The 13462-nt window shown below is 41.7% G+C and overlaps 1 protein-coding gene across 2 annotated transcripts; it reads left to right on the top strand.

The window, feature by feature from the left end:
- Window positions 1–846: 846 nt before the first annotated feature.
- On the top strand, window positions 847–12226 carry HEY2 (hes related family bHLH transcription factor with YRPW motif 2). 2 transcript variants are annotated; one of them, XM_027056966.2, is made up of 5 exons: window positions 847–1121; window positions 3051–3129; window positions 3263–3346; window positions 5617–5698; window positions 10104–12226. In XM_027056966.2, the coding sequence occupies exons 1-5, from the start codon at window positions 1039–1041 to the stop codon at window positions 10787–10789; spliced, it is 1014 nt and encodes a 337-aa protein (XP_026912767.1). In that variant the 5' UTR covers window positions 847–1038; the 3' UTR covers window positions 10790–12226. The 2 variants fall into 2 exon arrangements, with proteins under 2 accessions (XP_026912767.1, XP_026912768.1); XM_027056967.2 differs by lacking the exon at window positions 847–1121 and adding an exon at window positions 1346–1474.
- Window positions 12227–13462: the final 1236 nt, after the last annotated feature.

Below are 13462 nucleotides of genomic sequence, written 5' to 3'. Positions count from 1 at the left end.
TGAAATACCTGCACCATTGCTCTAGTCTTTCCCGCCGCCGGAGGAGACACAACTCCGGCTCACGGTCTACTCAGCGGAGTCTACTACCCAAGGCCCCGGTGGCCAAATGGAAATAACTGATTTAGAGCAAAGCGAACGTCACATGGTAGCCGACCTCAGACCCTCCGACAGCCAGCGGTTAAGTACCTGGTCGGGGAAACTCACGTCCTTATCTGTCCACAGCCCAGAGGCCGCGGAAGCAGCCTCGGGAGTTGCCAGGGAGAAAAGCAACTTTCATTTAAGGTTTTCTAAAACCCCAGAGGGCAAATGTGACCGTCAGGGTCAGCCAGTCAGCAGTTTTGGTCCAGACGAGGGACGGCCGAGTGGGGCGGTTCGGTTAAGCCACGGCGCCTCCCAACGTCACTACACGCTCGCTCACACTCAGCCACGCGCTTGGAGTTATTCTTTAAACACAAGACAGAAACTTCACCGTCAGACTGTGGGGGGGCGGGGGTGAGGAGGAGGGCCGAAACCCGAGGTCCGGAGCCCGCCCTTCAGCGGCCTTCTCTCGCCGCGCTCGCGCCCACGTCCGCGTGCTGCCCTAGCGGGAGATATCAACCTCACGCTCAGGCTCGCCGCTGCCTCTCCCGCCCGCGCGCAGCTCCCGGACCCCAGGTGCGCGGCCGCGTTCCCACGCCTCTGCAGAAGCCTCCGCCGCGAGCATTGGCGAGCGCGGCCCCGCCCCTCCGCCCCAACCAATCGCGGGCCACGCCGACCCCGAGGAGGCGGAACGCGGCGGGGCGACCGGGGCCTGCGCGCCGGAGGCGGGCGAGGTGGCCCCGCCCGCGCGGAGGGGCGTGGCCGGCGCCGGTTCTTGCGGCCGAGCTCGGCTGCGGCGTGGGAAAGAGCCGCGAGGAGCCGACCGCGCCGCCGCGGGAGCCGCGCCTGCCCGGGCCCAGAGAGGGAGGGAGGAAGGGAGGAGGCAGGCAAGGAGGGCGCTGCGCCCCGCTCGGCGTCGGTGGCTCGGGCTGGGCTGTGCCCAGCGCCGTCTTCGCCGCGATGAAGCGCCCTTGCGAGGAAACGACCTCCGAGAGCGACATGGACGAGACCATCGACGTGGGGAGCGAGAACAATTACTCGGGGTGAGCGCGGGCTCGACGGGAACTGCCCGGAGCCCGAGGCGTCGGGGAGCTTTGTGCGCGAGCGGCTCCTTGGAAATCCCAAGGCTCCTCTCCGCGGCGTCCTAACATAGCGGGGAAAGTTTTGCCCGGGAAATTTTGAGCGGTGGGCGCTCACGGAGCGTGCGTTGGGGTGGGGCGGGGATGTCGGCTTTCACACCAGGGGTGGGGCGGAGAGGAAAGGGGACGCGACTGAAAGACTGCGCAGGAGTTGGCGAGGGAGCGTCCCAGGCTGTCAGCGTTAGGCAAACGGACCGGCTGGCGACGGGCGACGCCCCCGCCTCTGAAACTGTGGGAGCACTTTAAGGATGGGCCAGGTGAAAAGCAAAACAGATTGAATTTTTTTTTTTTTAATTTTTCAAGAGCCTAAAATGATGACTTGCCTTTTGGAGACATTAAAGTAGTTTGCGATGTTAAGGCTAAGGAGGTTAAGCTTTCCGTTGGCCGTGTGTGAGTGGGTTTACGGGAGAGTGAGTGACGGATCGTTTCGGGCGTAGATCATCTCTTCGACTGCTTGCTGTTAAGTCTGGAAAAGATCGGAGTCGTGATCACAGAAGCCAGACCTCCACTTTCCAGTGACAGAGGGAGATTACCGAGGCATTTTAGTGCCAAGGCGGGTCAAATGATAATTGCTTCTAATTGGCATCCCCACAAGCTCCTTAATTATTTATCTGCAGCTGTCACTCAAAGAGCAAAATTCTTCCTACCTTTGGAATACTGGTTTTCTTTCCACATCGTTATTCTCGTAAGCACAAGCCAAAGCGTGAAATCAGCAACAGCAAAGATATTTACAGGAAGCGTTTGCAAAGTATCTTTTAATTATTTTTAAAGCGTGTGTCGTCTTAAAAAAATGAGATCTGAAAAACAGAAGAAGCCTTGTGAAAGATGAAACCAGTTGAGATGGGGTGGGACTGAGGGAGACAGTTAATTCAGAAATAAGATCCAGAAGTGAGAAGGTGAGGTAATAAGAACCTGGTGTGTGCAACATTTCTAAAGTGAAAGAGCAAATAACAGGAACCTGGAGAATTCGAGAACATAAAGAAGCATAGTATCCACGAATTATGAAGAGAAACATGTACAAACTAGAAAGCATCATAAAAGTTATAAGTGATAATTGATTGAACTTTCAGTATAAAATACCTTTTCATTAGTAAACTCAAGATTGATTGCAGCCCCTATAGAAATTTAAGCTCAGCTTGAAGACGGGGGGATACTCACCTACAGTTTCGTTTTCAAACTAAAACATTTACCTAGTAGTTGATGTAATTTTAATTTCCCTGTCAGTGCCGTATTTAATTTGGAGCATTCTTTTGGAAGATTGGAATACAAAACATTACATTTTTTTTTCTGTTGTGAGATATGTCTAATTGAAGTTTTGAGATAGTAAGATGACTTCTGTTTATTTTGAAGATTGCATCTAGGGACAACAGTTTGACATGTGATGACCTTATATCTGTTTGATAGTGGTGCTAAACATGGCTTTTATTTTAAAATTGCTTTGCTTTGTTTAGTGGGTCTGACGAGGAGGGTGCAGGAAGGATGCTATTAGAGATTAGCTGATTTTCAAGAAACATTCTTGAATGGCACCAGGAAGTACTAATTTCTAACTTCTCATTCTGTCTGCCTGTAATTTTTTCACTGCAAGACTTAAAAGTTGAGGGATGTTTTTGCCAATGGATTTGGTGTCTGGATTACTTGTTAAAAAAAAAAGGCATGGAAAGAGATATAAGGGCTGAAAACAAAGTATGTGAAGAGAAAAGTAAGAATTAAGAATAAAATAATATAGACCTGAGCTGTGCAGTCACTCAATATTTAATGGGTGCTATGAAGTACCCAGAAGAAAAACCATTGTTATGTTAATGCAGCACCTGATGTACTGTTCCTGTTTCACAGGCAAAGTACTAGCTCTGTGATTAGATCGAATTCCCCAACAACAACGTCTCAGATTATGGCAAGAAAGAAAAGGAGAGGGGTATGTGATTTTTTTTTCTTTTTAGTTCATGTGATTCAGACTAATGTATAACAGTGGTGTTCTTCCATTAAGAGTAATTTTATCATTTGTGTATTCATAAATTTTTGTTGTTGTTTTGCTTTCTTTGGGATAGATAATAGAGAAAAGGCGTCGAGATCGGATAAATAACAGTTTATCGGAGTTGAGACGACTGGTGCCAACTGCTTTTGAGAAACAAGTAAGCAACCCTCACCCCTGACCACCCCACCAAAAGACTCAGAAAATCTGATTCTCTCATCTGGGAATGTGGGTTCTTGTTAAAGCTCATTAAAATAATGGTGTATGTGCCCTGATCTGGCACAGAGCAGCTATTTCAATAAAATGCTTTGTTGTGGCAAAACTATTAAAAACATAATCCATCATGAAGTTGAAAAACATTTCCATTCTTCAGCTTATTTTCCCTTAAGGGTAACAGTGTTCATGCTTTCTCTGTTCTTTCTATGAAGACCAGTAGTGGTTTTGTTCCAAACCCAGCTGTATGTCGTACTCTTTAAATACACACACACACACACACACACACACACATATATATATCACAAAATTTCACTTTTTTGTAAACTGCTAAAAAAAAAGAAGCGCTTTTTATTTTAAAAATAATAAAAGTCCAGGAAGTAACATTTCTAGCTCTAGTTCCTGAATGGTAATACTAATAAAATTTATTTACCAAATCACTTGGTTTCATTTTTAATCCCTAGATTAATAGAGTGGTGTTCTATTTGGGGCATCTCTTTGGAAGTTTGATAAAAATAAAACTAGCCAACAATTCCCTCTTTCAGAATTCAAGTATTCCTTTACTAAAAAAAAAAAATTTTTTTTTTTTTTTGGCATACTTAGAAAAGGAGGAAGCCAAATGTTTAAATCTTCCTTTGTTTTCTTGGAAAAGTTTTATATCTCTTGCCACAATGGCTAATGGCACAGATTTCTAAGAGCATCTTTCAAAGAATATGGCATCATACACTGTTGAAAATACTTTCAATTTAATTCAAATAGCATATAAGACAGCAGTTGTTTGTTTATGTCATTTTGTTGTTTACTTCATGAACTACAAACATTATACAGCAAGCCCTACAAAAGCCCTTGGCAATTATCCAGAAACTGCAATTTTGTTATTACTTTCACTGAAACTCCTGTACATCTTGATGGGAAAAGTGAATATTGACAAAAGTGCAAGATGTAACAGGCTCTTGATTATACATTTGTGAGAGAAAAAAAAAGATACCTATATGCTGAAACCGACTTTGGTAAGCTAAATGTAACGTGGAAATTGTAGTTTTGATTAGTAACATTTTCAATGACAATAGGCTGAAAATGAAAACATCAGTAATCACTGTTTTCACTTTGGGTACTGAAATGTCTGCAGTTATTTGGTGAGTATTTTTCCCATCAGTTTGTTAGATTTTTTTTTCTTAAATGTCGACTTAAACCTTAAAAGCTAACCTCAGTTGTTTGGCAGTTAGTTACCATAAACACAGGCTTTCCCATTTGCCAGGCTTGGCTACCAACCCTGGCGAGCTGGCCCTGTTACGGTGTGATTAGAAGAGTGTTCTTTCTAGCGGTTTCAATGACTCTGGCACTCTCACCATGTACAGGGTGCTGATAATTTTCACAAAAAAGTAGAGCATAGGAACTTGAAGAAAACTTCAGTTTCCTTTTGAGAAAGACACATTGATTTAATTATTTAGTTTTTCCAGGAAATTAGAAGCTACCCAGAGTCCTCTGAGGCAGTTCAAGGTGGCACATTTATATTTTGGTTGTTTTCTAGAGGTTGCCTTATTTTGAAAAGTAGAACGTATAAATATATTCCCAAGGCATTTTATTAAGAACTGTTCTAAAGGGTTCAAATAATCTTTAAGCATTTCTGATGCTTACTAGGTAGGAGTAAATTATGCTTTCTTGTTTATGAACTTGGAATTCACAGTGACACCTGCTGGTAATTTTTGGAAAAAAAAAAAACCAAAAAACCTTAAGTCTTCCCTTTTTTGATTTTGGTTCTCCTTACCAGGGGTGTATCTTAAAGGCTTACTAGGACTTTTTATTTTTGAAAAATCTAATTTTCTAAGATCCTATTTCCTTAACCTTCAGAGTTGGATTCAGCTGATCTAGACTGTTGAATGTCCCCCAATATAGGGTAGAGATTGGATACAGGATTTGACATTTTTGCAGTGTAATAGTTTTAGTGGAGTGATCTTTGGAGTATAGTTTAATCATATGATTAAAAAATTATTTGTTATGCCTTTTAGTCTTTAAATGATAAATTGGCAAATATCTGTCATTAGGTATGACATAATAATTATTGTTTGCATGTAAAGCTTGCAAAGAATTCAGATTTTTCTATGAAAAAAATTAAATTTAGACTTTTCTAGTGAGAAGAAAAATTGAAAATCCAGTGTAAAATGTTCCAAGTCAGTTTCCATAGGACTTATAAGACTTCATGATTTGTTTATGCAGGGATCTGCAAAGTTAGAGAAAGCCGAAATACTGCAAATGACAGTAGATCATTTAAAGATGCTTCAGGCAACTGGGGGTAAAGGTAAGTAGGTGACTTCATTTTTACCCCCTTTCCGTCTTTCTCTTTTCATTCCCCTCCCCTAAGATTATAGGAAAGTCATAGTTGAACAGTTCTTTAACAAGCTGAGATAGGAGGTCCCAGATTAAAGCTGTAGAAATCAATGCTAATGGCAGGATTGAACTCGTGGGAAAGAACTTCTGGAACAAAAGAAGCACTTGACCCTGGGCTTGTGTTTGCTTTCATAATACTGTGGGAGTAAAGCTTCATTCACAGCAGCCTGGTCAGAGATTTGTTTGGGATCTCAGAAGCACATGCTGGAATCTGTACAGAAAGACAAAACAAACACACAAACATCCAAACATAAACAGGAGGTTAAAGGCAATCTTTTTCTCTTCTTCTTTCCCTTCCCCCAGACTCCATTAGATCAAGACTGGGACTCAATACAGTACAACTATTTCAAAGGAATTGACTTAAGAATTATTTTCATTGTTTTCAGATTTTGGTTGGTCTTGGGTTTGGACCAGACAGAACATTTGAAGTGTAGGTAGTAATTCTCTGGACTGGAAACTACTAATGGAGCAGTCATTCCTGCAGAGAGCAAACAGGAATAGGTGCCCCTGGCCCAGTGCCCTGGAGAGATATCTTCTGTACTAGAATCATCCAGAGGTCGGGGATGGACCCTCATGTTATATTGAAAATAGACGAGATCCTGAAAGCTGTAATAATTTATTCACATTTTATTATCCTTCTTCTCACATGTTACTGAGACTTGATTTTGCCCTTTTGTATTGTTTTTAGCCTTCAAGCAAGCCTTTGCTATTCACCTTAACCAAGAGTGTTTTTGTTACTCAGTACATTTGACAACTGGGTTGGGAGAGGGTACCACCAGGGGCTAAGTGCTTCCCTCCATCCTGGAGGCTTCTCTGCTCAACATTAGCTTTTTATCACATAGTATCACAGTTTGCCCTAGATCAGAGCAGAGGCAAAGCATTGGAGGGAAGTAGCTATTTACCAATTGGTATAGAAGTACTTCAGTACTTAACTCCAGTATAGCCATACTGCTAAAGCCCTTTATTTATTTATTTTTTAATTTTTTTAAATATTTATTTATTTTTGAGAGAGAGACAGAATGTGAGTAGGTTACGGACAGAGAGAGAGGGAGACACAGAAGCAGAAGCAGGCTCCAGGCTCTGAGCTGTCAGCACAGAGCCTGATGCGGGGCTCGAACTCACAAGCTGTGAGATCATGACCTGAGCCGAAGTCAGATGCTCAACCGACTGAGCCACCCAGGTGCCCCTGAAGCCCTTTAGAACATCAGCCCTGGGGGTGCCTGGATGACTCAGTTGGTTAAGTGTCCAACTCTTGGTTTTGGCTTGGGTCCTGATCTCACAGTACATGGGTTCAAGCCCCACATTGGGCTCCTTACTGATGGTGTGGAAGCTGCCTGGGATTCTCTCTCTCCCTCTCTTTCTGCCCCTCCCCTGTTTGTTCGTTCGTTCTCTCTCTCTCTCTCTCTCTCAAAATAAGTAAACTTAAAAAACAAAACATCAGCACTGGCCTTCACAATTTTTTAGGTGGGAAGTAAACACTTTAAAGAGAAGCCCACCTTCTCTAGAAACCATCCTGAATGGGTATACAATTGTGATTTCTAATCATTAAAATGTAACCCTCAGAATAGGATGTAAAAGTTCTTACATAATAGAGGAGAACTGGATGAAATCGTAGAAGCCAGTGATCCAGCCCAACTTGGCTGCTGCTTGACCTTTAACCCAAGGCAGAAGTGCTCTGCAGTACTGTGAGGCCTACACTAGCACTCTGATCTCTAAAGCACCTCCAGCCCCATGATTTTGTCTCTGCACCTGCTACCTCAGATGTAGAAGACTGGTTGAGTTAGTGATGGTGTAGGAACAGCTTTTTGATTGCTCTGCCTCCCTTGGTGTTGTTCACCATAAGGCCAAGAATTCTTATCAGGGTTTCAAATATTTGGCATGAGCTATACTTCTAAAGAGTAATATTATTCTTATGCCTTATTATAAAAACTAAGTTCCATTCTTGGTTGCTATTCTTGGCTACCTGAACAGTCCTAAAATTCATCCCAGAATAGTTTATGAACAGACATTTCCAAGCAAGCTCCACACAAGTCGCCTGACTGCCAAGTCATTAGAGAGGTCATCCCATAGGAGAAAATGTGGGCCTTAAACAGGAGGGGCGGGCAATGTGATCTCACATCATCAAAGACTCACAACTGCTGTAGGGGCCTCCCAGTGGTGAAGGGCATAGACTCTGCAGTTGGGTTGCCTGGTTTCAAATCCTTGATCTGCCATATATTAGCTCTGTGACCCTAGGTAAACTACTCACCCTCGCTGAGCCCGTTTTCTCATCTGCAAAATGACAGCCATAGTGTGTACCTCACAAGGTTGTTGTGAGTTTATTCACTTAAAGCCGCATAATAGTGATGGCATGAAAGAAGTGGTGTGGAATGGCCCCGTGTGCTTTTATTATTGGCCCAATATCTATTCCCAGGAGACAGCTGTTGGTCGCCATTTCCCTCTGCATTCAGCAACATAATAGGAATTACACAATTGATACTCCTTAATATGCAACAGAGAACTCAGCCACGTATAACAACATACAGCTGGCAAACCACAACTTTCGATCACCTTGTACCCACTCATGAAAATTCTTGGAAGCTCCTGGGGCTCCAATTATGTTGTTCCATTCTTTATAGTCTATCTTGGTATTGAGGTAGCTTCTAGAGAGAATTTAGAGAGGAACCTAAATTTCTAGATCCCTCTGCATTTCTGGACTGTGACTTCTGTTGATTTCCTCCCTCCTTACCTCATGAAAATTAGAAGCCTGCAATGCCCTGCAATGAACCCTGAGGGTCCTCATGTGAAATCTGTCCACGGAGGCGTCGTCTTCAGGAAGAGCTTTCCCTCTTAATCCCAGGGACTTTGTTGCTAACTAAGCTGAAGTTCTGGGATGCTAACTATTTTTGTTGCTGATCTCCCACATTTCATGATATTCTCTTATATCTGCTTTGTGCTGTTATTTTTACTGTTTTCATGGTGTATTTTTTGCCTCAGATGTGTTTTTGGGACTTCCAAATTAATGTTGATATTCTAACTTTATTTAGGACTGTGAATATTGTGAATACTATTTTCCAAATGCTTTGATTACAGAATAAGATGGTTTAATTTTTAGTGGATGATAAAGGAAACAGGTAATACTTTGATCTACAGAAACATGAAAAAGATAATATAAATGCCTTTGACGAAAATAACTTTGTGGTATTTCTCATTTAGATATACCCATATCCCAAAACTGAGTAAATTTTTAATTTGAAAATAGCTAAAAAAAAAAAAAAGTTACAAATGAGAAAGAATCTGAAAAAAGATGCATCTGTACATGTTAGAGGTCACCCATTCAAAGTGGTGACATTTCCCCAATTGTCTGATTATTATTCTATCCTAAATTGGCACTATTAATAAAAATACTTTATTATTTTCTGTCCAGTGTATTATCAGTGGATAAAAAGGGATTCTTCTAAATGTGACCCAGCTCCAGCCATTTTTACAGTAGTGACCTTTGATGTGGGCTGTGCATGCATACACACTGAAAAATTAATGCACATCTTTTTCCTGGGTAGATGCCAGGAAAATGTAAGCTAACCGCTGAAGGAAATATATATTTAAATTTAAGAAAAGCAAAGAGGTATAGTAATCTCATATCAGTAAAGCAGCCTGATATTGCATGATAGAAAAGTAAGATCTTCAAATTAGTAACCAAGATTTTTAAAAAGTCATTTTGTTTTCATCAAATCTTTTGTTACAAACTAATGACAAGATGTTTTCACTTTGAAAAAAAAAAAAAACACTGAGTCAAAAAGCATTGTTGAGTTTATTAAGAGATTCTAGCATATTTTTAAAGAAGGTCTTCAAGCTGCTAAAATACATTTCATATCTCTGTGACAAATGCCAAGAGTGAGGATGTTTCAGATAAACCCTTTAATCTCCACCTCATGTGACAGAGACAAAGAGACTGAAACTCGGTACTTCCGTGCAAAAGTTTACGAGGGAATTTCACTATCCCACCATACAAAAGGAGAGACATCCCCTCCTGGTTTTTTATGGAAGTGTTTGAAACACGGATGTTCTTAATTTTTTTCCCCACCGTAGTATTTGGTTGCAAGAACAACTGTAGTATATAGCATTGCCAGCCTTGTCACACATGTGAATTGCAAAGTGTACTTTCTTCTGCAGAAGTTACAACCATAAGTAACTGGCAACATTTTCAGAAAGGGTCGTCATCCCGCTTGAATCTTCTGCAGCGCCGAGAGGAGCACAGTTGGTGTTTACTCACAGTAATTGTGCCCTTTTCTCTCACTCCCTGCCCTGGCCCCCACTTCACTCAAACCCCCTTCTAGGCTACTTTGACGCACATGCTCTTGCCATGGACTTCATGAGCATTGGATTCCGGGAGTGCTTAACGGAGGTGGCCAGGTATCTGAGCTCCGTGGAGGGCCTGGACTCCTCGGATCCCCTGCGGGTGCGACTGGTCTCTCATCTCAGCACGTGCGCCTCGCAGCGGGAGGCTGCGGCCATGACGTCCTCACTGGCCCACCACCATCACCCCCTGCACCCGCACCACTGGGCGGCGGCCTTCCACCATCTCCCCGCTGCCCTGCTCCAACCCAACGGACTCCACGCCTCCGAGTCAACGCCTTGTCGCCTCTCCACGGCTTCAGAAGTGCCTCCTGCCCACGGCTCCGCCCTGCTCACGGCCACATTTGCCCACGCCGATTCTGCCCTTCGGATGCCGTCAACAGGCAGCGTTGCCCCCTGCGTGCCACCTCTGTCCACCTCTCTCTTGTCCCTCTCGGCCACTGTCCACGCGGCCGCTGCAGCAGCCACCGCAGCGGCGCACAGCTTCCCTCTGTCCTTCGCAGGGGCCTTCCCCATGCTCCCCCCGAACGCAGCTGCAGCAGTGGCAGCCGCCACCGCCATCAGCCCGCCCCTAACGGTGTCAGCCACCTCCAGCCCTCAGCAGACAAGCGGCGGAACAAACAGTAAACCTTACCGACCCTGGGGGACAGAAGTGGGAGCTTTTTAAGTTTGCATTGAACTTTTTGCAATAGTAACTGAATGTCCTTCATTTCAGAGTCAGCTTAAACCTCTGCACCCTGAAAGTAGCCATACAGATGTCTACAGATCCACAAAGGAACAATAAAGCTATTTGAGACACAAACCTCACAAGTGGAAATGTGGTATTATCTTTTCTCTCCTGTTTTGTTTAAGGCAGCTTGGTAACTGACATCAGCAACTTTTGAAAACTTCACACTTGTTTTCATTTAGAAGTTTCCTGGGAAATATATGGACTGTACCATCCAGGAGTGCATCAGTATGTCTGAATTGGGGAAGAAAAAAAAAAAAGCCCTGACTGGATTCTCTTGAAACTAGATGGAAAAAAAATATTTGTGTTTCATAAGTGCCTGAGCTAGTAAAGTTTTCTTGTGAACAGATTAACATTGCACAAGTAAAGAAGATCATAGAGGTTAGGTTAAGACAGGAAAGGGACAGAAGTCTTGTATTAGGCTGCAGACATTTTAATAAAATGCCAGCGAAGAGTACTCTGTTGAAACCAAGAGGCTTTTGTTGGCCAAAAGGATTGCTGAAAATAATTTTCGAGTTGAAAGACCTAGTTTTATCTTAGTTTTCTTTCTTTGTACAGACTTGCCTGCCAAATGGTGACATTTAGCAATGCATTGGTATAAGCAATTATTCCATCAGTGCTCAGATTAACAGCCATTTCTGCCCTGCCTGCAAGCCCCCAGGCACTTTTTTTTCCATGGCTCAAAATTTGGTGCTTCTTTATGTAAAACCATACATAGAGTGCACCTAGAAGCACTTGCCTACCATGTGCCCCCCAGAAGCTATTTGATTCATGGCAACTTGAAAACTCTCCAGTGTGTAAAAGTTTAGGTTAATTTATTGTTTCATTTGGACTGTTTTTACGTATTTATCCTCTTCATTTTGTCCTGATAATGTGTAATACCTATTCTTGTCGCCCTTTGGGAAAAGCTGCATTTCTGGAGGTGACGAGACAGGGAGAGAACATTGGGAAGAGAAAAGCCACGATTTTTAAATGCTCTTTGTCAAGCTCATGATTGCATTTGATCCCAAATCAAGATGAATGTATGCAGTGGGATGTACATAAATTATTTTTTGTTCATGCCTAGACTAGTGCTGCATAACGGTGTTTTTTTTTTTTATTTTTAAGGACAAAATAATCTCTTAATACATTGAAATTGAGCACGTGAGATTTTATGTTTGAAAGGTAAAGACACAGCATGTATTATTACGCACTTCATTTCTCTGCTGTGTGGAGAAAGCAATAAACATGAGAATGTTAAACATTATACAAAATTATACTTTTAAATATTTGTTTTAAAATTATTGTACCTAGTCTTTTTTGCATTACTTTGTAACCTTTTTCTATGCAAAAGTCTAAATATCACTAATTAAATGAAGTCCTTTTTTTGACTATTTCTATGTGGATGAGTTGCTTTGCAGAATGGAAAGTTGACATGAATTTCAAGCAAGGCCTTCCTTCACTAACAATTTAAGCCGTGGCTTTTCTTTTTCTCTTTCAGAGTCATTTAATATAATTCACAGCTTGCCTGAAAATAGTGTTTATCTGAGCTTGTATATCAATTCAGCATAGGCGGGTTTGACATTATTTGGAGACAGGAAGTGATCAGTTTCCTCTGCCTTTTATTCTTAACCGTGGTTCTTAGAAAAGTGCAAATACAAAAGCTCCAAATAATAGTACATTGAACCTGGGATAATAAGCTAGAATGTGTCATACATCTTGTAACTCAAAAACATTTGTAGAGGGTTTTTAAAACATCACCTGTATATGTGATAAGCATATACATGCTTCCTGATGAGAAATCCTCTGTACCTACCTCAATGAAACTTTCTTTTGATGCTATACAAATTGTGCACATATCCCTCCTTCTTCAATAAAGCCTAGAAGAGATTATTTTAGTTCCTGAAGCTATTGGGCCAAACGTAAGAAAAGAATTTTTTAAAAAAGAATGTTTTTATTCATGTCAGTTATGCTATTAAGGGGAAAAGTGTGAGGTTTCTTACATTATTTTAGTTTTGAAAAATTAAGTATATAGTTTTTCTAATTTCTGTCTGTGGGTAAAATATGAGCAAAACCAGATCACTTTGTTCCTCCTGTCTATAAGTTCTGTGATCATTGCATCTTCTATTAGCTCTGATGGAGTTAAGTAACAAATAAGGAAATGGATTTAGTAGTATTTGAAGTTTGCTTTTGAGTCATGATTTGTGGACAATAGGCATAGAAGTAATTCTTATTTTAAGATCTAGCAGCTGATTCTGTGCCTTTTGTAATGTCAGCATTCAAAGGATTTCTTTTCCTTTTTTGGAATGTAAACCATTTTAGAGATCAGGAATTTTTATTTTTAATTTGGATTAAATAGTTTAAGATAAATCCACTTTCTTCCTCCTTTCCTCCCTTTCTCGTCCTTTTTGGTTTTTCCTTACCTTTTTTTCCTTCCCTGTTACATATGGGCTGTTATTTTTCCAATTAATTGATTAAAATATTTGCAAAACAACTTGCAACATAGTTGCTAAGGGGTGTCATAGTTCCTAAAGGTGATTGTTGTCTATAATTTTGGTCATTTGAAGTTAATTGGTCCTTGATAAATGTTTCACATCATTAGCTATTGACATCACATTTTGCTGTGTTAAAAAA

This window comes from Acinonyx jubatus, chromosome B2 (genome assembly GCF_027475565.1).
Source record: "Acinonyx jubatus isolate Ajub_Pintada_27869175 chromosome B2, VMU_Ajub_asm_v1.0, whole genome shotgun sequence".
NCBI classification, from domain to species: domain Eukaryota; kingdom Metazoa; phylum Chordata; class Mammalia; order Carnivora; family Felidae; genus Acinonyx; species Acinonyx jubatus.
The sequence above is the reverse complement of the archived record's forward strand: the minus strand, read 5'-3'. Positions and strand labels throughout refer to the sequence as shown.